Below are 24,258 nucleotides of genomic sequence, written 5' to 3'. Positions count from 1 at the left end.
CATTAGTGCAGGGATGGCAGTTGAAGCCAAAGGAGTTGAACATTTCCAGCATCCAGGATTAACTCCACATACAGAAGAGAGTTGACTGGTGTACTTTCCGAGTTCATGGGGAAGCAGCTTGTCCTCAAGGCTCGTCTATTTTCAGTGAGAATCATTTTTTAAATTATAAATAAATAAATCTCTAGATAGATAGAGCGATGAGTCCTAAAGCAGAACCAGGCACTTAAGAAGCAGAAAGGCAGTGGACTGCCTTGGGGGGTGTGAGGATGGGTAGGGAGGTGTCTGAGAGACAAATGGGTTCGAGGTGCACGGAAGAGACTTTGCAAGTAGAAGGAACATCTTGTACAAGGACACGGGGAACTGGGAGATTGCGTGGCGTTGGGGTGTACAAGCAGTTTTGTCTGGTTGGGGGGAGAACATACATTGGGGCACACTGCAGAAGGCCTTGTACTCCTGGCTTATCCTGTGGGTAGAGGTATTCAGAAGTGTCTTAACTCCTCTTATGATTAGCTCTCGTGATCACTTCACTGGGCTTTGTTCTCCCTCCGACACTCTTCTTAAACCTTTTGCCTGGCTAGTGTTTAAACACCCTTCAGCGCTCAGCTCACCTGCTGCTTCCCCTGGGAAGTCATCTGTGCCCTCACCTCCCTTTCCGGCTTGGTTAAGTGCCCAACTTCTGCGCTCCTGCAGCTCCCAAATCTTCCCTTTCTCAAGGCACACGATAGTGCACAGGGACCATGCCTCCTCATCTTTACACCTTCCACGCCTGCCATGTGTAGATGTTTGAGGAATGAACCGCTTTCCTTTTGCTGAGGTCGGTGGCCAGAATTTTTTAATGGGGAGAGGCCTGTTTTCAGCGAAGGTAAACTTAATTTTGTTTTTTAAGGTTAAATTTTAAATTCTATTTCTACCTTAGAAAGGTCACAGGGCATATCAAAAATAAAATGCCATTCTGTATAATCAGAAATCCTAGCCAAGTAAGACTGAAAGCAGAGGAAGGAAGATGCAGCCCCATGTCCTGGGAGAAATTCTGAGAGGTCTGTTTTTTTTTAACTTGGGATTCAAGTCTCTCTCCAGAGACCATTAAGGAGAGCCTGCCTGAGAACGAAACTAACCCAGAGGAAAACACAATCAAGAGATAGACAGATTCCTGACCATATCATTCGAACACCTGGTCTTTTTAGTTCCCTGAGCCAATAAATTTCCTACCAGAAGGTAGCTGGAGTAGGGTTTTTGTCACTTGAACTGAGTCCTGACTAACCTGCTTGCACAGCTGGGGCTAGAACACCAAAGCTCTTTGGGTCTTAAGTTTCCCCCTGTACAGTGAGGGAATTTAGCCTGCACTTGTATAGGTTTTTTCAGTAGAGATGCTACTAGACTTGGACAGCCAGTTAGGGGGCCAGAGATTGTGATAAGGAACTGACACCATTCTCTCGCCTCTGTGCTGCTTTTATTCTCTGCTTTTAACACCGGAACTGTTGACACTGCAAAGGTTTAGAAAGACATTTCCACAAATGGAATATACTTTAGAGCAGCGGTTGGCAAATTTTTTCCATGAAGGGCCAGATGGTAAATATTTTAGGCTCTGTGAGCCATACAGTCTTTGTTGCACTAAACTCTGTAACTGCAATGGGAAAATAGCCATGGACAATATGTAAATGGACACGGCTATGTTCCAATACAACTTGTGGATACTGAAATTCAAAATTCATCTAATTTTCATGTGTCACAGAATAGTATTCTTGACTTTTTCCTCAACCATTTAAAAATGTAAAACCCATTCTTAGCTTTGTGGGCTGTATGAAGAGGGCACAGGCCAGTTTGCTGATGCAGCACCGGACTAGGATTCGACCTAACGTTCTTCCATTAACTACATGATCCTGGCCAAGTCACTCTGTCTCTCTGGGTTTGTGTTTTTTCCATCTGGACAGTGACGGGGCTACTTGGGATGGCCTTTCAAGGTCCTTCAGTTCTCAAGTACCACGATTCTGATTTTTCATCAACAAATATTTATTAGGCATCTATACATACCCGGCATTGTTTTCAATGTTGGGGACATAGCAGTGAATAGAAGCTCCTGTTCCCATGGAACTTACATTCTAATGGAAAAAAAAAAGAGAAAGAGAGAAAATGAGTTTGTATACGATGTTGGGTAGTGATAAGGGCTATTTAGAAAATAAAGAAGGGGAAAAGGATTAGGAAGTGACAGGGCTGTGATTTTAGAAAGGGAGGTCAGGTAGCCTCTTGGACATTGACCTTTGAATGGAGACTTGAACAAATGAGGGAGTGTGGGCTCTGTGAACAGCCAATGCCAAGGCCTCGTGGTAGGAGCTCCCTGTACTCAAAGAATAGCAAGGCCAGTGTGGCTGGAGCACAGTGAACAAAAGGGATAAATAGGCTGTAGGGTCAGGCAGGTTGTCAGTGACAGGTCATTTAGGGCCTTTGGATTTAGGTCTTTGGATTTTATTCTAGGTGTGATGGAAAGCCCTTGAGAAGGGAATGGCACACTCAGATTTGGAGAGGATAGCTTTGGCTACTGTGGAGGCAGGGAGATAATTAGGAAGGTACTGCAACAGCCCAGGCAAGAGATGACAATGGCTTGAACAAAAATGGTAGCGCTGAAACGTGGTGAAAGTGCTTGGATTCAAGATTTTTTCTTTGTTTTTTCAAGACGTATTTTGAAAGTAGACTTGGCAGGATTTGTTGGAGGACTGGGTAGGAGGAGCAGAAGAGAAAAAGAGGAATCAAGGATAAATATGATGGAATCAAATCATGTTTTAGGAACATAAGGATTACATAAAGGAAATATTTAACATTAACTTGTAAGGTAAGAATTAATCCTATTCTTTTATATAGTAGTATTAAAAAAACACAGATGTATTTGGTGATTTAGAAATTAACTGTACATACCTTAATAGACAAGGGACAGCTCTAGAATACCTGGTTTTAAAAACTTTGGCTGTTGATCTTTGATATCCTTTGAAAAATCTTTCCTCATGTGATTCTTTTCCCTAATACTGAGATGCCAACTACAGAAAATCAGCTGGGTAGGGTTATAGTTTGCATTTGATAAAATAGGAGCGGAGATTAAGAAGATATTTCCCTCAGTTCTTCACTCTTGTATAAATCAAAATTGTGACTTAATTTTAGCAAAACAGTAAACCAATAAATAATTTTCAAGTACAGGTAACTTCATAACAGTTGACCAAGTTAACACTTATATTTTACAAGCGTTTCATCAAACCGCTTTCAGCATATTTATGACACACACATTTATTCTTGTGAAACCCCTACTGTGAAAGAGGGCCTAGGCACATTATGATACTTCAGGGGACTTCCATTAACAACTTCTTTTCAAATAGATTTATAGTGAGAACAGCTAGTCTCTTTTCTCATCTCTAACAGAAGTAGGCAGGCAGAAAAGGTGGACAGAACTGCCTCCGAGGTCTGAGAAGGCACTTAGAAACAGCACCCCGCCTGGACACACTGGCCCACATCCTGAGGGGAAACAAGCCTCCCCGAGAGCCGTGGTCTTCACTGCAGGAGATGGACGAGAGAAGACACAGCCGCAGACACTGTCTTGCATTTATTCACACAGAGGAATAAGAATCGGTACAAATAACCAACATTGCTTTAAATACAAATAAATAGCTCTGGTTTCTAAAGGAAACAATTCTAGATAATTCAAAATTAAGTAGTTTCTAAGTTCCTATTAAAAATAGAAGACTATTTTGCATTAAATAAGTCCTACTCCACCATAACTCTCTGAGGACTTAAGGGTAAAACGGTGAATTCTATGCTCTCAGAAGTCACCAGGAAAATGCGAGATAATGCTCCTACCTCCCTGACCTATCCCCCAAATGGAAAGAGAGTTACCTGCATCTTAGACTGAGCTCATAAACGCAGGAAGTATTTAACATTTAAAGATATCTGAAAGGTTTTACCTTGGGAAAGGTGATAAGAATTTCTCTGAACCACTTCTGTGAATTCTGAAACCTCACTATGCTGAAGTTTTGGTTCAAGTGTCTTAAATTCATTTATGCTCACAGGAAGACTTAAGTTCCTATAATGAAAGCTTCCTCTTGCTAGGAAAAATGACGGTAAGCAGTCTGTACTCACTAAGAGTGGCACGTTGGGTAACAAAATGATTTACCCGGTAAAGAAGCAACGGTGCTGCCCAATGAAACAGTCTGTCAACCTTGCACCAAAATGACCAACCAACACTGCTGACAGAAACACACTCCCAAATCTGTTGATTTCTTTTTCTTTCTCTGTTGTTATATTGAAAATGTTCACAGAGGCAAAAAATATCCGGGGAGAAGTAGGTTCTACACATGAAGAATCGTTTTAAAGTCATGCAGTCTTTCAAGCCTTTAAAAACCACATAAAGCATGAGGTCATTACAATCTCGGTGCCAGAGCAGTGCCTGCTCCACTGACTTTCTGTGTCCACTGCATGTCCCCACCTCACTCCGCATAAGAGAATTTGATTTCTTCTACGCAGACCTCTACACAATTATTAATAAATAATATGTCTGTTAGAGATCAATATAGCAATGTTTAAGTTTCCAAAGAAATTTTGCTTTTCTATTTAGACTGACCATGATACAATTCCAAATAGAACATCCTCATGCTATTAAAAACAATCTCATGCAATAAATGCAATTTTAAAAGTCCCATATTCATAATGACATTTGGTATTATAGAGGCAGGATTATTTAGATTCTTAAAAAATGATTCCAGTAGAAAAACTGGATTTCCAAACAGGACTTCCATTGTGATATAAAATGCTAAATTTCATTCTACAGTTTTGTCAATGCAAACAATTTTTTAAGATACACACGTTTTCTGAGTTGGGATTTTGAAACAATAAGCATAATTCTTAAACAATTACCCCAACATTTGCTCAGAGAAACAGCTCTTTTTGCCAAGAACCTTTTCTTTTAGTCCAGTTGGAGGGATTTCCATAGAGAATTCTGGAACAGCAGTTCTGAACATGATTCAAAAATCTCTCACTTCCTTCCCTGTCTTTTACTTCTTCTTTATGTTGTAAAGACACTTGAGTACAGAAAAATGTTTTTTTTTTTTTTTAAGATGGATATTAATAACTTAAGTTTCCTGATTTAAATAGTAACATTTTTTATGTTTGCCTTTCTCTCTGGCACACTATATAATGTTTCTGGAGTTACAAATCCAAACAAACCAGTCAACTAGAGCATCCCAGTGTTCAAATCACAGTTTTGGATACAATCCTATTTATTCTGGATGATGCTCAATTCCACACATACTTCAGGGGAGAAACATCCGTAAGAACATCCAAAGACGTTATGTTACCAAATTCTAACATGTGACTGTGCTCTGTCGGATAGTACCATTCACAGCTACAAGCACAAAGGCAGAGGATTTCAGGTGTGGAGACCAATTTGCTTTTGCTGTTATGGTAATTCATAACCATCATCTTCGAGATTTCCAAGCTGTTCTAGAATAAGGCGTAGTCCTTTTTTTATCTGGTGGCTTGAAGTAGGAATAAACAGGTGCTGCTGGATACTCTGCATCTGGGTTTTCTGCCATCATTTTCAGCTTTGCTTCAATGGCTTTTATCTTTGCAGTGACACTGGAAAAAGGACAGCAGAGGATCAGAGTGGGTACATTCAGAGAATACCTGTGTCTTTCATCTTCTTTGTGCCTCTTAAGCATATCAGAGTAGCAGCAAGATATTCAAACACAAACATGCAAGCATTTCATAGAAAACACATATAAAAACAATTAATGTTCTCATTTCAGGAAAGAGATCAAGTCTGGTCCCTCTATTAAGTTTTTTCTGTAAGACACCGTTAGAAGTACTTTGCATATTGCTACATTTAAACCTCAGACACCAACACTGATCAGAATCTTAGTGTCTGTAGATAGTAGGCACTCAAAAATAATTCGTGTAGGAATTCAAAGCAGAGTCTGGAAGAGATGTGTACACTCATGTTCATGGTAGCATTGTTTTTTTCATGGTAGCATTATTCACAATAGATAAACTGTGGAAGCAACCCAAGTGTCCATTGAAGTATGAATGGATAAGCAAAACGTGGTATATACATATGCTACAATGTGGATGAACCTGGAGGACATTACGCTAAGTTAAACAAGCGTTAAAAAGTTAAATACTGTATGATTCCATTTACATGAGGTACTTAAATGAGTAGTCAAAATCACAGAGACACAAAGTGGAATGGTGGTTGCCAGGCGCTTGGGGGAGGTGGGAATGGGGAGTTAATGTTTAATGGGCGTAGAGCTTCAGTTTTACAAGAGGAAAAGAATTATGGAGACAGATGGTGGTGCTGGTTGTAAATTATGAATGTATTTAATACCGTTGAACTGTACACTTAAAAATAGTTAAGATGGTAAATGTTATATTATGCGTATTTTACCACAATTAGAAAAAATGGAAGAAATGATTCACGTAGGTTATATTCTTCACTTTGCAGATAAAGAAAACAAGGCATAGAAAGGTTAACTTGCCCACTGTTACACCGCTAGTGAGTGGCAGAGTTGAGATTTGAATACAATTGGACTCCAGAGCCATACTATGAGCTATTATACTGTACCACCTTCTGAATCACTAAATAATAATGGAAAAAAAATCCTGGAACTCCTACAAAGTCCCTGTTTACTGACAAATGTGTGTTTAGGCTATCATTTACAGAGTGCTTACAATGAGCCAGGCAGTGGCCCAGTATTTTACTTATATTGTTCCTAATCCTTGCAACAATATTGCAAGGGTTTTGATCCACATTTTACAGGTAAACAAATGCATAGAGGTAGGGATTCACCCAAGGTTCGCACAGCTAAGAAATTGTGGAGCCAGGATTCAAGCCCAGTTTATCATCAAAGCCCTTGCTTTTTCCTCTCCATTAGGTTGGGAGCTGCGTAGCCATGTATTAGAGAGAAGGGGTGAGGAGACATTGCAGAAGTTGTGAGGAATTCCCTTCTGATCAAGGTCACTGCTATCCCTGGACCAGAATGCAAAGCACTTAGGCAGAGTATTTTTTGGCCCACGGCTCCCTTTATTTTCCATTCTGATGCTGTCAATGGTCTACAGCCCGGGACAGAAACTTGGGAGGGAATGTGCACATGGCCTTTTAGAGATCCTCAAAAGGCATACATCTGCACATACTCATGATTTTACACCGGCAATGTAAAATTAAAAAACTAAGTTGCAATAAAAAAAGAACCCTGAGGTCGCACTGAGATGCATTCCAGCACCTTTTTCCATTAATGGAAAATTAACAGCCAGCCATTCATTCTGTATGAGTCACAGGGAAAACAACCTTCTCTAATTAGGCATAGATGTTAATCGAAAGATGTAAACTGAGGTTCTCTGGATTAAAAAATAAATGGGAAACACCAGGCTAGATCATCTAGTAAAAAGAGCAAACAGTGAAAATAAGAAACTAAAGACATGTTCACTGTACCATGGAGATCACCAAGCATAAATGCAGTCGTCCCTTCCTAACAGGAGTTAGATTTATGAAAACCTCCATGAAACCAATCTGTGATCAAGGAGGTTTAATCTCATGGGGAAAATAGGATAGCCAAAATAAGTTCCCAGTGAATCTACAGAAGTCATTGGTTAGGGGGAAAAAAAAAAAAATTGGGAGTATAAAGTAAAGCAGCACAAAATTAAGAAATATCAATGATATTAGACAAATTAGTTGACTATAAAATTAATTTTAATTTACCAATTTTATCGCTCCTGAAAACATTTCAGGATCACCTTCCCCTGCAATTTAATGAGATGCTTGTACATCTGTTTTGTTTGGTGCAAATATACAGGAATGTTTTTTTTTTCCCTGTCTGGCCCTCTGTCCAAATAGGCATCACTTTCCTGATTTCGTGACATTGTTGATTTCTTTTTTTTTTTTTTCATTTTTATTGGGGTATAATTGATTTACAATATTGTGTTACTTTCAGGTGTACAGCAAAGTGAATCTGTTATACAAATATATATATATATCCACTCTTTTTTAGATTCTTTCCCCATATAGACATGTTGATTTCTGACCCTTATGGAACACTGATGCTCTTTCACATATCTTCTTCCCCTCCCCTGGAACAGGCTTTAGAACAGTAGTCCTGCATTTACAGCCTGGAGTTTCTTTGAAGCAGTAATTAAAAGACTGAATTTTGAAGTCCAGTAAACCTGTCTTTGAATCTGGACTCTGCTATTTGCTACCTGAGTGATCTTGGCCAAGATATTTTACCTCTCTAAACTTCAGTTTCCTCATTTGTAAAATGAGTACAACTGTACTTTTACCAGAATTTTTATAATTCAATGACATATGGCATGTAAAGTGTTTAGCACAGAGCCTGCTTCATAGTAAGCTCAACAAATCCTGGCTTTTGTTATTGTTACCATTTCTCCCTCGGCTACGATGCAAGGTAAACCCCTCTACTTCTGCTCACCCATCTACTTAACTTCCGCTTTCTCTACTCAACCCTCAATTCCTTCTGTTTTGAATTAACTCCAAGGAAGGAAATGATAATTTGTACTTACTAGAACCAAAACTGTTATATTTGCTGAAATGGTAGATAAAATTAAAGTGCTACAAACCCAAACTGTGTATAAAGGAACTCATAGGTGGGGAGGAATTTGTGTATAATGACAAACGCTGAAGATAATCAAGGCCTTATTAAAATGCCTGTTTTTATGGCAAGGACTGAATCTGATTTACCTCTGTATTCCCAGTGCCAAGTATAGTGGCCGGTACATGGTAAGTACACCCAGCCTCTTTTGAGTGTATGAATTCTGTAAATGGCTGGTACACACTCTTAGGGGTGTGGGAGGAGGTGAAATGTATACATTCTGGAGACTAACTGAACACACTTCTCAGCGTGTCAAAAGTTAGTAGATTCCACTCTAAATTAAGAGTCCGAAGGTTTACTAGAACCGGAATGAAGGTTAGAATGAAGAGATGGCTCAAGCTCTTGCATACCTGCTTGCGTCTTCCTATAGTACACCTCCTTACCTTAGGTTAGACTGAGCGGGCTCAGTGCTTGAGGATGGCTCAAGACTAATTGGAAGGACCTTATCATTCTTGTTATGATCGTATCTCTGCAAGTAAGAAAAAGGCAAATTACTTCACCTGGGCAGAAACCAGCCCTCTACTGCAGGGCATGTGTTCAGAAATCCTAATCCCATCAGTGTATCGTTAGACTATTTTTCGACAATCTTAGGACTGCTTTATGCTTAGAATTAACGTAGACGTCCAGACAGTTTTGGCCTAAAAGTTATAAACTGAGAAATTTAGAAGAGGCTTCCCATCTAGCCATTAGTCCTCCTTATTTGGTAGGGAAAGAATTTCAGCCTTTAAATTCAGATGGTACAGATACACAGCAGGACTGCCCTCTCACATTCTTATTCTGTCATACATCACCTCTCACAATATTTATTTTGCTTTATTCCAAGCACTTTAAAATTTTGCTAGATTTTTGCAAAGTACCAACCATAGCATTCAACTCTTAACAGATCTAAGTGGAGAAGAAAAGTAGTAACAGCTTTCAGCCACTGATATAGAAAACATTCTCCAGGAAGAGTAGTTTATTTGATGTCAGATAATTATATACTTCTTTTAAAAGGTAAATACAATATTAAAGAGCAATCGGGAGCCTCTGGTGGAAAAGACGTGTAAGAGAAGAGAACTGCAGGGCACAGAGATTCTCAATGAAAGAACGAAGGATGATTTATTTCTCTTGCATGTCTTTTCAATGAGATGCAGAATGAGAAAATGACAGCCAGTCTGGCAAATGAGACTTGATTTTCTTTTGAGTAAAAAAGCATTTGGTAATTCTCTTTGCTGTTTCTATTTTTAAAGGCAATGGGTCCTAGAAATTGAGACGGCTCTGTGATTACCTGGAATACTCATAAAGATCCAAAGTGTCTGAGCTCTGTTTTTCAGCTTGGACACTGAACTCAAATGTCTTATTTCTGTGACTCTTTACTGGGAAGCTTGTTGGGTACAGTCTCTGATCAAAACTCATGCTCATTTAGCTAAAGACTGAGGCTCCAAATCTAGTTGTCACATATCTTTTTGCAGGCAGCTCTGTAAAGACCACACTGCAGGAGGAAAAGAATCAACTTTGGGAATTGCTCCAGTGCACATACTTCACCTGTGCTGGCTGTAACAGAAGACTGTTCTTTTTTTTTTTTTTTTTTTAAAGCGGTTGTAGCTTTTCCAGTGCACTTTCCCAAGAGAACAACTAGGAGATGAACCTGGCAGTTCACCACTGCTTGGGCCTTGGAGTCAATACAGACACTGCAAAGTCCCACAAATAACTCTTAAAATCTCTGGAGTAAGGAAATGTCAGTGCTTTAAGCACTCTTACAAACTACCCATTTCGCAAGCATTTAGAATAAACAATTCAAACTCTCCACAGAACTGAGAGGCTGGGAAGAGTCTAACAACGCCTAAAGCAACTAATTTTAAAAATAAATACATTTTTTCCTCCAAAGAACAACCCCCACCAAAAAAATGATAGAGGTCTGAGTATACATATCAGTCACATGGAAGAATCAATCAAAAACAGAATCTGTGGGTATGCGGAGAGAAACGACGAAGGAACTTAATCCCTCCTGAGATGTTTCTCAAAAGGAAAATCTGGCAACACACATGGTAAATACAAGTAGGAGACCAGAGTATGGCTGTTCCAGATGTGCAGAGGCTCGGATGCAAATGGGCAAGTGGACAACTGTCTTTCGGAAGCTTCAGTTAGGACGAGCTGGTGCTGTCTTTCTAGCCTGTTAGACTTACCTTCACTTGCGCGTGTGCCCATCGCACCACCAGCTTCTTGGACAGAGCCAGCTTGCCATTGAGACACTGGATGGCTTGTTCTGCTTCCTGTTTGGGAAAGGGATTAATGTTAGTCAAAGATTCAAATGCCTCACTAGCTTTGATGGCTGAATTTCTAACTGTTTTGTTAAACAAGTGGCAAAGGGTTTACAAGAAAAAAAAAAAGGCAGAATAATAAAAAGGGTATGAGTTTTTGTAATCTCAGTCATACAAAAATTCAAATCCTGGCTCTGCCACTTACTGGCAGCGTAATATTTAGCAGGTCAGTTAATCTCTCTGGATATTATCTTTTTCACCTGTCAAATACGGACATTGCTTGTTCCTCAGTGGTCATGAGGAGTCAAAGAGCGCATGTAGAGCACGGAGCATATGGTAAGCACTCAACCAATGTCAGCTTATTAGCTGACTATTGTGTTGCCTATTGGGTGATACCTTTCTACATACTTCTGTTAGTTACAGTAGCACCTACTATGTCAAGAAACTGTACTCCCCCAGGGACTCTGAAACTATATCCTGGACTAGGGCTTATACTCCCTGAATCCAAAGTGAGAAACAGTAATGGCTTCAAAGGATATAGGAGTGAAGGAAACCAGGCCGGAAAAAGCAGGAGTGAGTCACAGAGACTACGAGCAAGGTATCTCTGTGGGCCAATCTCTGCACCTGGTTTTCAGAGCCAGAACTTCCCTGACCCTTTCCCCATCAGATATAGGAGCAACGAAGTCGAAAGGAATTCCTGAGGCTGGGTAATAGGCACTCTAGGACATTCCCAGGAAGCCTGGCTGTACTTTTCCATCCTGCCAAGCCTTCTCTGCTCCATTTGTATCCGTGAGGCATTCGGCCAAGCGTAACCCACGTTTACTGGGAGTGAAGAAGCCCTTAAGGAACAGGAAGAGGAACAAGGAGAGTCCGAGGCTCAGTGTAGGACATTCCAGTCTCGTTTTCCCAGTGACTCTCTTATTCCTCTGGATCCTGCCAGCATGACATTCAACAAATATCTGAGTACCTACTATGTGTCAAATATTCATCACTGGTATCCCTGCCTCACTATGGCACGCAAAGTTAGAAGGACAGATGAGACATTTTATTCTTAAGTTTCACTTAGTGAATTAGAATTTACATGACACTCTCCATTAATTCTGTAGCATCAACAGTCATAAGATGCCAGCAGGTGATCAATGTTTTAAAAAATAATTTCCCGTCTCTGTAACTTGTTTCAAAATTCATGTTTCCAACAATATTATTAAATGCCAAATGTGTTTTCATATAAATTCTCACCTATTCTCTCAACTTCCTAAAAGGTAAGGAGGGTGTGTGTTTTTAATCCCCATTTTTAGATGAAAACTGAGGTCAAAATAAGTTAAAGAGACTTGCCCAAAGTTAATAAATAAAAGAGTCAGAAATAACAGGCTTTGTGACTTCGAGTTTAGTGTTTTTAAACCAGCATCTATCCTCAACATGACCACTGATTTTAGTTGTCTGTAAACATCCTCAACGTGCTCTATCATTAGGAAAGAATAAAGTATTCTAAAATGCTAACTATATAGAGCACATTTTCAGTTCCCTCAAAAAAAACCTTGAACAATTAGAACAATAATGAATCACTTACTGCCTATCACATTTGCAAAAATTAGGGGAAATTAAAAAAAAAAAAAATCCCCAGCACTGTTAAGGACAAATGACACTCTCAGACAGTCTCAGAACATACTGATACATCATTTCTTGAAGGCAATTTGGCAGTCATATTACGAAGAAAAATTGTGGCCTTTGTTGACACCACTCCATTTCCATGAATATAGTAAATATGTACATAGAGCTAAAGAGATGTTCACTGCACTGCTGACACATGTGGAGATTAGTTAAGTAACTTACCATATGTTCACAGAATAAAATATTATGCAGTCATCAAAGATGACATTGGTTAGTTTTTAAACTGAGGTCTAAATAATAAAATGTATTATAGATATAGATCAGTGAATTTTTACATATATCTACAGCTACACCAGTGAAACCACAATATGATACAGAATGTTATCTTGATGTGTATTAGATGACAGAAAAAATTTTAATTTACTTTCAGCGGTAAATAGGATATATGATTCTGTTTGTGTGTTATAAGCTGCACGTTTTTTAAAAAATTGTGTACATGTGTTTGTGTGCGTGTGTATGTGTATGTGTGTATGAATGTGAAGAAAGAAGAAGGGACTACAAAGATATACAACTAAATATTAAAAACAGTGATTATTTCTGGGTTTTAGGCTGATAAATGAAGTTACTTATCTATATTTTCATCTGTAAGAAACAGGTATCACTTTTACAGTAAGAAAAACATCCAAATACAATTATTATTAATAAAACAGTAACTAGGAAATGTTCTCACACATGACTAATAAAGTTATAGAGTTATAAGCAGCGTCTCCATATTTAATAACATTCAAATTCAATTCCTTTATCAATGCATGTCCTCTCCAAGGACTAAATTTTAATACGGATACATGGATACATCACGGTTGAAGCTGGACGTTCTCTTTCTCCGTATATATTCAAATTTGTCCACATTTATTCTGAGACATTGAGAAGAAGCATACATTTTTAAGAAATAAAAATAAAAGAGAGTTTGTGGGAGGCTCTCCACAGACAGGGAGGGCTTCTGCACCACGGGGCAAAACTACTGAAAGAAAAGGAGGCTTTGTTGGCCAGCCACTAAAGGAACAAACACAAGAAAACAGGGAGGATCACGTCCATGTGCTTAATGTGGGCATCCCGAAGCATCTGGTCAGAAAAGTAGGTCAGCTGCCTGAGACTGCCAGCCTGGGGACGGGAGACTTTGAAAGCTGTTCACTAATTCAGTTTTTACCGAGGATCTCCTTTAGGACTCAGAGCACAGCACACAGAGATGAATCAGACATGGCTCCTGCCCACAAGGAACTGCTATTCTAGTAGTCAAGAGGGATGCACAGATAATTATGAGCGTATAAGTACTGGGAAAGGGCGAGAAGTTCAATTACCTGCTTAGTTTCAAAGTTAACGAAACAGTACCCTCGAGGCTGTCCCTCCAAAGCACCTGACTTGTGGAAGAGGAAGTCGAACTGCTTCACCGTGCCAAACCTCTGCAGGAGCTTGAGAAGGTGGTATCTATGGAGAAAGAACAGCCCCTGAGACACTCTGGGAATTTGGTCAGCCTGCGAGATAAAAGCAGGAGATAATTTACCCCAGGGATAAAATCTCACATCACTGCCCCCTGCCTTCCTCCAAACTGCCGTGTTAGTTTATTTGGCAAACAGAGTTGTTTGCCTCTATTTGGAATGGGAACTAGAATTGTCATGGCTATGCGTCTGTCCAACACAAAAATACCAAACAAAAAAACCACACCTAGCAAACAGCTGTCTGGCCCACAAGCACCATTTGTTTTTCTTTTGGAGAACAGCTCAAAAATAGTGTCGATTTATTTATTTTCAATTTCCTGGCAATGAAATAGTATTTGTGAATAACTACAACTCCATCAGAAACACACACCCACACTCCAAATGCAAAAGCCAACCCTACCTCAAAAATAAACAAAGTAACACATATACATTCACACAAACAAAAAAACAATCCTGGAAGACTTCCCCGTTAGCTTTCACAGTTAATCATTAGCCCCAAATTGCACTTGAGACAAATTCTGCCAAAAGCCAAACCACAGCTAGTGGCACTTCCGTAAGTGCTTGAGAGTTTCCATCCCTGATGTGACCAAATGACAGGACAATGTGGAACCGCAACGTGATGGAGGCTGGTGTCACACAAGGCAGGGGAACCTGGCTGGTCCTATAAATCATCCCACTGCAGGTAACTACCCAACCTCAGTTGCTTCAATATGATTTATGCTCTGGAGTGTGGCTGAATAAAGAATCTAGCTGGCCAAGGAAGGCATTTACTCCTGGCAGGAGGTTTACCCCAAGCTCTTGCTTGCCACTCTGCCCCTCACCCTCTTCTTGGATTCCTTTCTCTAAAACTTACTTGGTTTCTATAGCGCTTTTAAGTTATTCAAACAGATGTGGCCTTAACAGGTTGCTGTGGCCAATCTCAATTCCGACTTCCTGTCATCTGATGTGAGGGTGAGACAAACCAACAGCTCTCCCGTTTCCTTTTCCTTTGGCCTTCCTCCTGGCATCCTCCACGCTATTCAAATGGAGTCAAGGCTTTCTCTAAACAATGCTGTCCCTGTGATACTAAAAAGGTATCAGCCCACATGCTAAAACTGTTATTACTGGGAATTCTACCCCACAGGGAGTCAGTAAAGCTGTCTTCACAGCCACATTTATATTCACATTGTTTTCTAGAAGAAAACTCATCAAGATTTTATTCTTGAGTAAGGATCTCCTTTGGGAGGCAGAAAGATATGAAATGGAGCATAAGCTACACTAAATTTGAGACTAATGCACATCAACAAGCAAGCCCATTATCCTGGATCAGGTCCTGACACAGTGGAGCAAGGAAGACATAACACAGGTCTTATACTGGGGCAGGGTGCAAGGATCCCAAGGCATACAGTGGATATTAATCTGGTCTTTAGATCTGTTTTGAAAGAGAAAACAACCATAACGCTCTAGTTTCCGAACTCTCAATTCCTATCACGATACCTCAACTGCTGGTGAGAATGAATGAGGTGATTCTTCAGGGGAAAGGGAGACACCTAAAGTGCAAATTTCTGGTTTTACTTTGTTTTCTGAATATGCTTACAGAAGGGTGGGTCTCTCAAGTGCACACACAGATGGGCTAGAAGAATCTCTCTCAGGGTCTTTAATTCACAGCTGCATCTTCCACTTAGTATACCCATTCAAACCTCAACACTGCACCAGTTGCCATAAATGGTGGGTCAAATCTGTTTTTTAAAAAACAACCTAAGGGCTACTGTGGGCCGGTCATCTTTTCATTAACTCCATTCTGCTTAATAGCAGGAAGGTAAGGCGATCGGCATTTCCTAGGAAATGAATTTTAATTTACTCAGGGAAAGAAAAAAAAAAAAAAACTCCGACAGATTATTCTTTGAAAAGCTAACAAATGCGTTCTGCCCGAGAAGTGCGACCTTAAGATTCCAGGAACATCTGCTTAGGTCCGTGTCTTTCAACTGCTCCAGGATTTCTTTCCTTGTTTGATAATTTCTTGAAATTATCGGAACACCGAAACAAAAGGAATGAAATGTTTACTATTTTGCTTCCTGGAGATGGGGACTGCAAGCTCTGATAGTGAAAAAAGCCTGAAGAATCTTGCTTTCACATCTGCAAGCACTTTCATCTGCTGCTGAAGTATGGGAGAGCTCACTACTCATCAGAGCCTTGCTTCACTTAATGAAAATGTGGGCCCTGCAGCCTGCGGGAGCCAGAGAATTAGTACACCAGTCCCATACATATTTCTGCAACATAATCAGTGTTTTCTGTAATGGGTCTTTAAAATGGCCTTCCTGCCTAATGGCACAGAGGGAATTAGTCTATATGAATTAGATTAGGTTAAGACAGACACCTACAAATGTGTCAAGAATTGTAGTATTAGGCACTTGGACTATCCAAATGAATACAACTAAGTCTCTGTCTTCAAAGACCTGACATTCTGGTTCGAGGAGAGAGAGATGTAATCAAACAATTTTAAAACAGTGTGAAGCTTGCACACAGAGGTATGTACGTGAGCACACAGATGAAGAGGACCAACTGCGCAGGGAAGGTGGCAGTTAGTGAAAACCCTGTGTAAAGACATAAAGGTGAAGAAGACTGATCCATCGGCAGACAGTGGGGGCTCTTAGACAGTAAGAGAAGAGGCTGAAAGGCAGGCAGGGGACAGGCTGTGAAAGATGTTGTGTGCAGGAGGGAATCTTAATGTGATGTTGTAGGTACTGGGAAGCCAACGAAATGACATTTAAAATTCTTTTTAATGCACAATTTGTTTCAGAGAAAATTTTTTTTCATAAACTTACAGAAATTATTATGTGGTGGGTCTTTATGGTCTATGCCTTATATGTTTTTAAATGGTCTTACTTTGTTTCAAATTTAAATAAGCAAAGAGTAAAGGCTGTTTTATGCAAATCAATGCATGAGAAGCAGCACAGGTCATGGAGGAAAAACAAGGAATGGGCTGAGAGGGAAGCGGGGGTGTCTTCAGGGGGAAACACTCTGTTCTTACATGCTCATGCATTTATAATCCCTTGAGTTTAGCTCTGAAAGTCTGCATCAGAAGGACATTTCCCCCCAGGTGGCTCTCCATTGCTTTTAAGTTTACTTAATACACGCCAGTCCTGACCTCCTCCTCTCCACAAACTATGCCTCTTTCCAGCTATTCCGCTGGACGGTGTGGACATGATTCTTTTCCATTTCTCAGGCAAGAGACATCAGGATCATCTTTAGCTCTCCACTCCTCTTCAGTCACCTTCTTCATCTCGCAGACTCCACCCAGTGGCCTCCAAGTTCACTGTCTCTATCTAGGTGATATTAATGGCAGGTCCGCAGCTAATCTTCATCTTTAGTCTTTGCCCCTCCTGTTCATCCTAAATACTGATGTCTGATTTTCCTACTAAAACATCACTTTCATGATGTTGGTCTCCTGCCAAATACCCACGAGTCTCTTCTACGTGAAATTCAAACTTGTCTGAATAAATTTTATAGATCCTGTCTTAATCTGATAGCATTCTCTCTCTCCAACTACTATTTTCATTATCGTTTAGTACTCAACCTCCCCTTCAGTCAAAAAGGTCTTCCCAATATTCGACTCATCCATAACAATACTTCTTATTCCTACTTATATTCCTTTATTTATGATTCACCCTCCATCTACAATGTTCTTTCTTTTAGAATTTCTACTGGCTTTGTTCTCTCTCATACTTCTCCTTATGCATAACGCAGTGGCTATTAATTTGGCTTTCTATACAGCACATTTAATATTTAAAAAAGAAAGCAGTACTAACCCTTTCAGAAGAAACCATGGTATGGAAAATAGATGTCTAAAGACATTAATTTGTTCAGCTTCTCTACTGACGGCACTAGTAATGATATTTAAAGTTGTTGTTTTTACTCTTACAATTAGACTGGGTCCCATAACATTTAAAGGAAGTCCTTACAATGAAAAATTTAGAATAGAATACTTCAGGTTATGACTGTCCAGTTACATGGATTGTTAGAATATTTGTGCAAAGAGCCCTATATTAGGTTCCAGGAACTTAGTCCTATCATTAACTACTTAAGTGAACTGAGTCAACTCCCTTTACCTTTCTTTACTTATAAAATAGGGAAATGTTGTCTGTTCTACTTGCCTCACAAGATTGTTACAAGCTTAAATAAGAGGAACTAATGAAATATTAGAGCTAGAAGACAATTCCAGAGCATTTAGTTGAACAGTCTCACTTTATAGGTAAGAATTATGAGGTACAATATAGTTGAAAGGAATCCAAATATAGTGGAAAGAACACAGGCTTGGAATCTGCTACCTCCATAAATAAGAGTATGTCATCATTCCCTTAAATCCAGATCTCTAAGATCTATTTAGTTATACAGATATTCCTGGCATGTAACATGGTCCTAAAATGGTCAGTATTGCAACTACAAACTGAACAGAGTACCAGGGTGCTAGGCAGTCAGTCAGCAATGCATATTCTGTTGAGAAGAGGCTGATGGACATCCTACTATAACTTGAGCACAACTCAGATTAGTAACAGGCACACACACACATAAGATGAATAGAATTATTATGAAATAAACTTTGAAAAACTGAGTGGAAAAGGTTTTTTTCTTTAAAAAACTTCTGTCAAGAGTCATTAGAACTTTAGAGATTTGGATTCAAATAATACTTTCTGAGATTGGACTACAAGCTGGGTACACATGTTCACACAAGTTTCATCATGTAGCCCTTCAATGTTTGGGAATGACTGTATTTTAATAATTAGTCTAGGTCCATCGTTACCTACATCTTGAAAGGAACAGGATCCAGAAGTTTATGTACTTCAAAAACTTGGAAGAAAATCACATATTTCTACAAGATGAGACCTACCTTTCTATAATGTTAGGTTTCTTTGCTGTAATTAAGTAAATTAAATGAAGTAACACTATGCATTTCATGCTAACCATAAGCTACAATTGGTAGTTATGTCATTAAGAAGAAATTTAATAAATCAGTTTGTTTATCAAGAAAATATTTTAAGACAAGGAATCCATAGATGAACTACAGTAGAAATGACCTCTGGTGACACAGAGGTGGGAAGTCACAGGTGGAGCCAGCAAGGCCCTGATCTGTAGTCTAGTACTGGATGTCCACCTTTGTCCTGGTATGAGAAGAGCAGAGATACCAGTGGGAGAGTTTTTGATTCCATGTTCCTGTTAATGCTCTAACTAAAGAAAACATTCACATACTCCCACTTATGACATAAACTGAGGTGGCAGATGCCCATGTGAACCTTCCTGTCAAGCAGCAGGATACAATTATAACACGAGTATCATTACAGGGCACCGCAGCTACAACAATGAGCATTGTTTCCACGCTCCAGATTTCCATTCAGACAAGAAGCGGTGGGAATGGAAGCCACTCTTGGGAGCATCCTCTCACAGCCCCGGTTTTAGATGATGGAAACAGCTTCTCTGTTTAATTCCCTCATTAACTGAGAGCTTGGGCAGGTTCACACATTCATCCTCAAAGCCATAAGTCATAAAGAGAGCTAAAATAAATGCACAGTCTATATTTAAGGGCCCTCGTGACCAAGGTAACATAATTAGGGGGCAACACACCTTAAATACCATCATAATTTCTAGAGGGACCCAACAGTGTCTGCACCTAGCCAATTTGAGCTTGAGCAGGTTTAAGGAACTGAACATTCTGTCATGATCCTGATATGTTAGTTTACATCTCTTTCCTCTCTCATAATCCCAACCCTGTTATACACCTCCTCTCACCCCAGACTCCAACAAGCAGATTCCCTTGTTTCCTCTCTTCTTGCTCTTAACACTATTCCACAGGGAGTAACTTCTAGGACCAAGGCTGTAACCCATGCTTGCTTTAAGCGTTGACCCCAAACGGCTCAATCCACTCACGCTTGGCTATCCTGCCACCAACCACCACCTGCCCCTACCGAACGACTGGGGGAAGGAAAAACCTCTCAATCCTCTCTGCTAAGGAATTTCATTCCACTATAACATCCACAAAGGAAAGAGTGGGGAGTCAAGACAATTCAATTAGCTTTGTCACCACGGACAAGGCACTTCCATCTCTTGGGCTTCAGTTTCCTCTGCTGCAGGACAAAACAGCTGGAAAATATCAGAGTCCTTCAAGGGCGCTCCACGAGTCCTATAAGTGATTGCCAAAGAAAGGGTGACTGCTGCCCAAAGGCACTGGGTATACCTTGTCCTCCCTTTAATCAGAGCAACTCTGAGCTTTTATTTTATATCTAGGTTCTGTACTTTAATAAGACAAGGCTCCTCAGATTTAGAAACTTTGAAAACTGCCTAGCATGGCACTTGGCACACAGTAGGCACTCAAATCATTTAATGAATGAATGAAAACCAAAGTGACTGGGGTACCTCTAAGATTCCTTCTGACTTTCCTTGGTTCCATGGCTGCTTAACATGAATTAGAGTCAAGTGGTACCTCTCTGCCTTTTTGTGAAAATACTGATACTTCTTCTGCTTGTTCCTTCATTTTGGGGAACGAAAGTATGCCCATGGCGGGTTTTAGGAAATAATTTCCTAGTCACTGGGTACAAGGATTCGAAATAGTTGAAAATTAGCAGAACATCTTAGGCAAGCAGGAAAAACAAGTAATATATGGTTTAAAGGGTATCCAAGTCTGTGTCTATGCAGTAGAAGAGTCCAAATGTAAGAAAAATGACAAGATGACAGGCTAAAACAACATATTCCCTTCAAAGGTAATTAAAACATAAATAAAAGGGCCAAAATATAGCCTATAATATCCCTTGAAAAAGCTTCTGAACGTCCTCACCACAAGCATCCCAATTTTGTAGGTAATGAATTAAAATATCTTAGACTCACTCTGTGATTTTGGGGTCCAGGTTGCCAATCCATAACCGGTGCCCTTCCTGTAGGGAACCCTCCGAAAGGATGGATGCATTCTCCAGGGGAAGAGTTTTGGTTTCTGCTTCCATCAATCTCTACGAAATACTAAAGGAAATGTGAACATTCAGACAGGAAAGGAGCAACATGTTGTGAACATGAGACTTCAAATTCAATTCAACAAACATTTATTCAAGGAGGGCATGCCCTGGGCAGTCCTTCAGAGGCTTCAGTTATTCCACAAACAGGGCCCCAGCACCAGTTCCCGTGGGACAGCTCCTCCGGCAGCCAGAGAGCAAAAGCTTCCATTTAAGGTGAAAGGGGCGTGGTTCTGTGTGTAGAAACTAGTTTTTCTCTTCTGAAGCCAGAGGCGGACTGGGCAGGAGGCCAAAGTCTCTACTACTACATGATACTCCAGTTCAACAACCATCATCCAAAATAAGCCTTGGAAACCACCAGAAAGTGAGTCTTAATGACACTTAAGGGTATGGGTGGGGAAGAACAATAGTAAGTAATCAATTAGCTATTATCATGTCTAATATTTTGGGAGACACTGGGAAGAAGAGACTAACTTGCTCCGTAGTTATTCCAGTTCCATTATTTACTAGTTCTGTAATGGTGGGCAAGTTACGTAACCACTCTGTGTCTCAGTTTCCTCATTTGTAAAATGGGGATAATAAACAGCTATGCAGATTCACTGAGTTAACACACCAAAAACATTAAGAACAATAAACGCATGGCACCTAAGAAGCAGTCAATTAATTTTAGCTTAAACTATTACCGACTTAGTTCCTGAAATGTCTCATCTCACAGCCACAAGAGGAGGATGAGGGTTACGATGGAGACAGTAACGTAACGAGCAAAAACCTTGCGGTCAGAAGGCCTGGTTTCAGATTTTGGCATTTCCATTGGAAGTCACTTCACTCTTAGCTTCAGTCTCCTCACCTCTACATAATAAACCTTGCCCTGCTTATAACTCAGAGTTGCTGAGAAGACCAAAAATGACACAACAGATGTAAAATAAAGCTTTAATGTATAATGTGGTAGAGGAAGAAAACTAAAAGGGCTGGGAAGATGGCAGGCTGTGACAGACCTTAGAACTCCCTGCTAGAGAAAACACGTCCTGTAAAACCAGAAGTGCCTCCGAGATCAGTGCTGCAGGAACTGTGTCTTAGTAACAACAGCTGACATACTGAACACTGCCATTACCTCTTATTCAACTCAGCACAGCTTACACAGGCTAGCACATAGCAGTCCCTAAGGTAATTGTTTGTTAAATGTGTTTATCTACCTCCACACATGAGGGTATTTTTCTTCCTCTCTCATTCACATGTTCAATCTGTTCCATAACGTGAGACAAGCAACTAATAACTGCTAAACCCTGGGCTATGTGCTGAAAATAGAGAGATGAACAAGCCATAGCTCTTGCTCCTACTTCCTGGGAGAAAGGTAAAACAGGCATAAATAGAATCCCAGGTGTGGAAACTGGAGAGGAGAAATATTTTGTCCTTTCCTTTCCTTCTACTTACAGATCATTCATTCAAAAAATGTTTATAGAGCCTCTATTTTCCAGGCAGTGTCTAGGTACTGGGGACCGAGCAGTGAACAAGCAAGGTCTCTGCCCTCTGGATGCTTATATTTGGAAGAGGGGCAGGACAAGACAAAAGCAAAATAAATAATCAAGATGTAATTTGTGATAAGTGCCGCAAACACAGTTAAGCAAGGGGATTTGACAAAGTCTAGGGATGGACTACTTTAGAATTAGAGGAATGGGAAGACCTCTATAGGAGATGACATTTGAGATGAGACTTGAATGAAAGAACCTTCTGATACTAATACCAACAGGAAATAGTATCACACGAGGGAACCATTTTTAGTGGGAAGAGCGCAGGATATGGGGCCAAAAGATAGGCACTCAAATCCTGGCTTTTGCACCCAGTTATTTTGTGACTTTAGAAAGTCATGATTGCCCCTTAAGTGTCCCGTCCTCAGAAAAGCTTTCCCTAATAGAGCAGAGCATCTGGTTAGTCTCTATGACAGCTACCTTTTTCTTTCCACATAATACTAGCTCAATGTGTCACATACTATTTTATCTTCTGTTTCCCTCACTAGAATGTAAGTTACTGGAGGGCAGGGCCTTACCTATTTTGATGATTCTATTCCCGGCTGTTAGTACACTGCCTGGCTCCTGGCTGGTACTCAGTATTTACTGAATGAATGAATGAAACAAGCCACTTCCCCACTCGGAGCCTCAGTTTCTTCCTCCTTCCTACAAAAGGCATAATTATCCCTATCTCAAGGGTTGTTATGAGGCTTAAATATGACAATACACGTGACAGCTCGGCACAGCACTTTTTGAGGAACGGTAAAGTGTGGTAAGTGATCAAGATGCCATACGACAATCATTGGGTTCGCAATGGCGACAACCTCTTATATTCACAGAATTCACAAAACGCTCCCGCCCACCCCCCCTCCCCCGCTGAGCTACAACGACCCTGGAAGCCACGAACAGTCATTTGGGGAAACTGAAGAGCAGAGAAGCAGGCGCTTGTTCCTAAAAGCTAATGGTAACGGTGGGGTCAAGCCTGGAATCCCGGCTTCCCGATCCCTGGCCGCGAATTCCCAGATGCGATGGGTCATTACTCGGATTGTTATTTCCGGGCCAGCAGCGGGACAATCCGGGGCGGGGCCTGAGAAGCCGTCTCTCTAGGGCAGCCTCCTCTGGGAGCCCCTCGCGGGGCCAGCGCTAAGGTGCAGGGGCGCGTCGCGGCCGGACTCACCTCGTCACCTCGGCGTAGTCCCCTCGGCTCATGCCCCCAAAGCAAGCCCCGACTCCGCGGTCAGATGGCCCTCCAGACGCGTCCACCTCTGCGCCGCCAGCTGCCAGGCCGCCCGTGACGCACTACGCCTGCGCCGCCGCCCCGCCCCGTGACGTCACGACGCCCGCGCCGCCGTCGTCGCCGCAGTCGTGCGAGCCTTCCTAGTAGCCTGGGCGCTAGCTGGTGAGTGGCCTCGGCACGGCCTCGAGGCGGGCGCGGGGCCCGGGTGCCAGAGATCTCTACTCAAGGACCTCTGGGGGACTGAACACCCGGACGCGTTCCATTCGAATCCGGCTTGACCTTTACGGCTGGGGGCGGGACCTGCTGATCAGAGCGAGTCTGGGGGCGGGGCTCATCTCATCAGCTAGGAACTTCCAGGATGGGAGGCGACGGGGCTTACTAAATAGTGGCAGCTACTTAGTAGCTTGCTACCTGGCTGGAGCATTTAATTTTCATAACAATCTTTTGGGGGTAGGTTTTTCTTTTTTTATAGAATTAAGTCCAGACCCTTTATTTATTTATTTTTTTGGTCGCGTGGCATGTGGGATCTTTTCCCCAACCAAGTATCGAACCCGCGCCCCTT

General features: G+C 40.9%; 2 protein-coding genes across 5 annotated transcripts in view; one reads left to right on the top strand and one right to left on the bottom strand.

The window, feature by feature from the left end:
- Nucleotides 1-2,002: 2,002 nt before the first annotated feature.
- RBM18 (RNA binding motif protein 18) lies at nt 2,003-23,840 on the bottom strand. Of its 2 annotated transcripts, none has more exons than XM_068552127.1 (6): nt 23,637-23,840; nt 20,836-20,964; nt 13,843-14,016; nt 10,799-10,885; nt 9,017-9,102; nt 2,003-5,613 (listed from the first exon to the last, which is right to left on the bottom strand). In XM_068552127.1, the coding sequence occupies exons 2-6, from the start codon at nt 20,866-20,868 to the stop codon at nt 5,454-5,456; spliced, it is 540 nt and encodes a 179-aa protein (XP_068408228.1). In that variant the 5' UTR covers nt 20,869-20,964; nt 23,637-23,840; the 3' UTR covers nt 2,003-5,453. The 2 variants fall into 2 exon arrangements, with proteins under 2 accessions (XP_068408228.1, XP_068408227.1); XM_068552126.1 differs by having other exon boundaries at nt 13,843-13,969; nt 23,637-23,825.
- The window catches only part of MRRF (mitochondrial ribosome recycling factor), a 57,827-nt gene continuing 57,103 nt past the window's right edge, over nt 23,535-24,258 (top strand). Inside the window, exon 1 of one of the 3 annotated variants that reach the window (XM_068552125.1) lies at nt 23,535-23,858. The gene's annotated coding sequence lies outside the window, so the exon portion shown is untranslated. The remainder of the gene's footprint in view (nt 23,859-24,258) is intronic. The other 2 variants (XM_068552123.1, XM_068552124.1) reach the window with 2 other exon arrangements.

This window comes from Eschrichtius robustus, chromosome 10 (genome assembly GCF_028021215.1).
Source record: "Eschrichtius robustus isolate mEscRob2 chromosome 10, mEscRob2.pri, whole genome shotgun sequence".
NCBI lineage: Eukaryota > Metazoa > Chordata > Mammalia > Artiodactyla > Eschrichtiidae > Eschrichtius > Eschrichtius robustus.
Note: the sequence above shows the minus strand (reverse complement) of the source record. Positions and strands in the feature narration are given on the sequence as shown.

Bases quoted from the DNA above. Each gene is read 5' to 3' on its own strand.
- RBM18 (XM_068552126.1), bottom strand. From the start codon at position 20,948: ATGGAAGCAGAAACCAAAACTCTTCCCCTGGAGAATGCATCCATCCTT. The intron at 10,886-13,842 runs GTAATTGAACTT...TTTCCCAAACAG, and splicing joins TTAACTTTGAAACTAAGCAG to GAAGCAGAACAAGCCATCCA. The intron at 5,614-9,016 runs GTAAGGAGGTGT...TCCTTTTTCCAG, and splicing joins CCCGCTCAGTCTAACCTAAG to TGTCACTGCAAAGATAAAAG.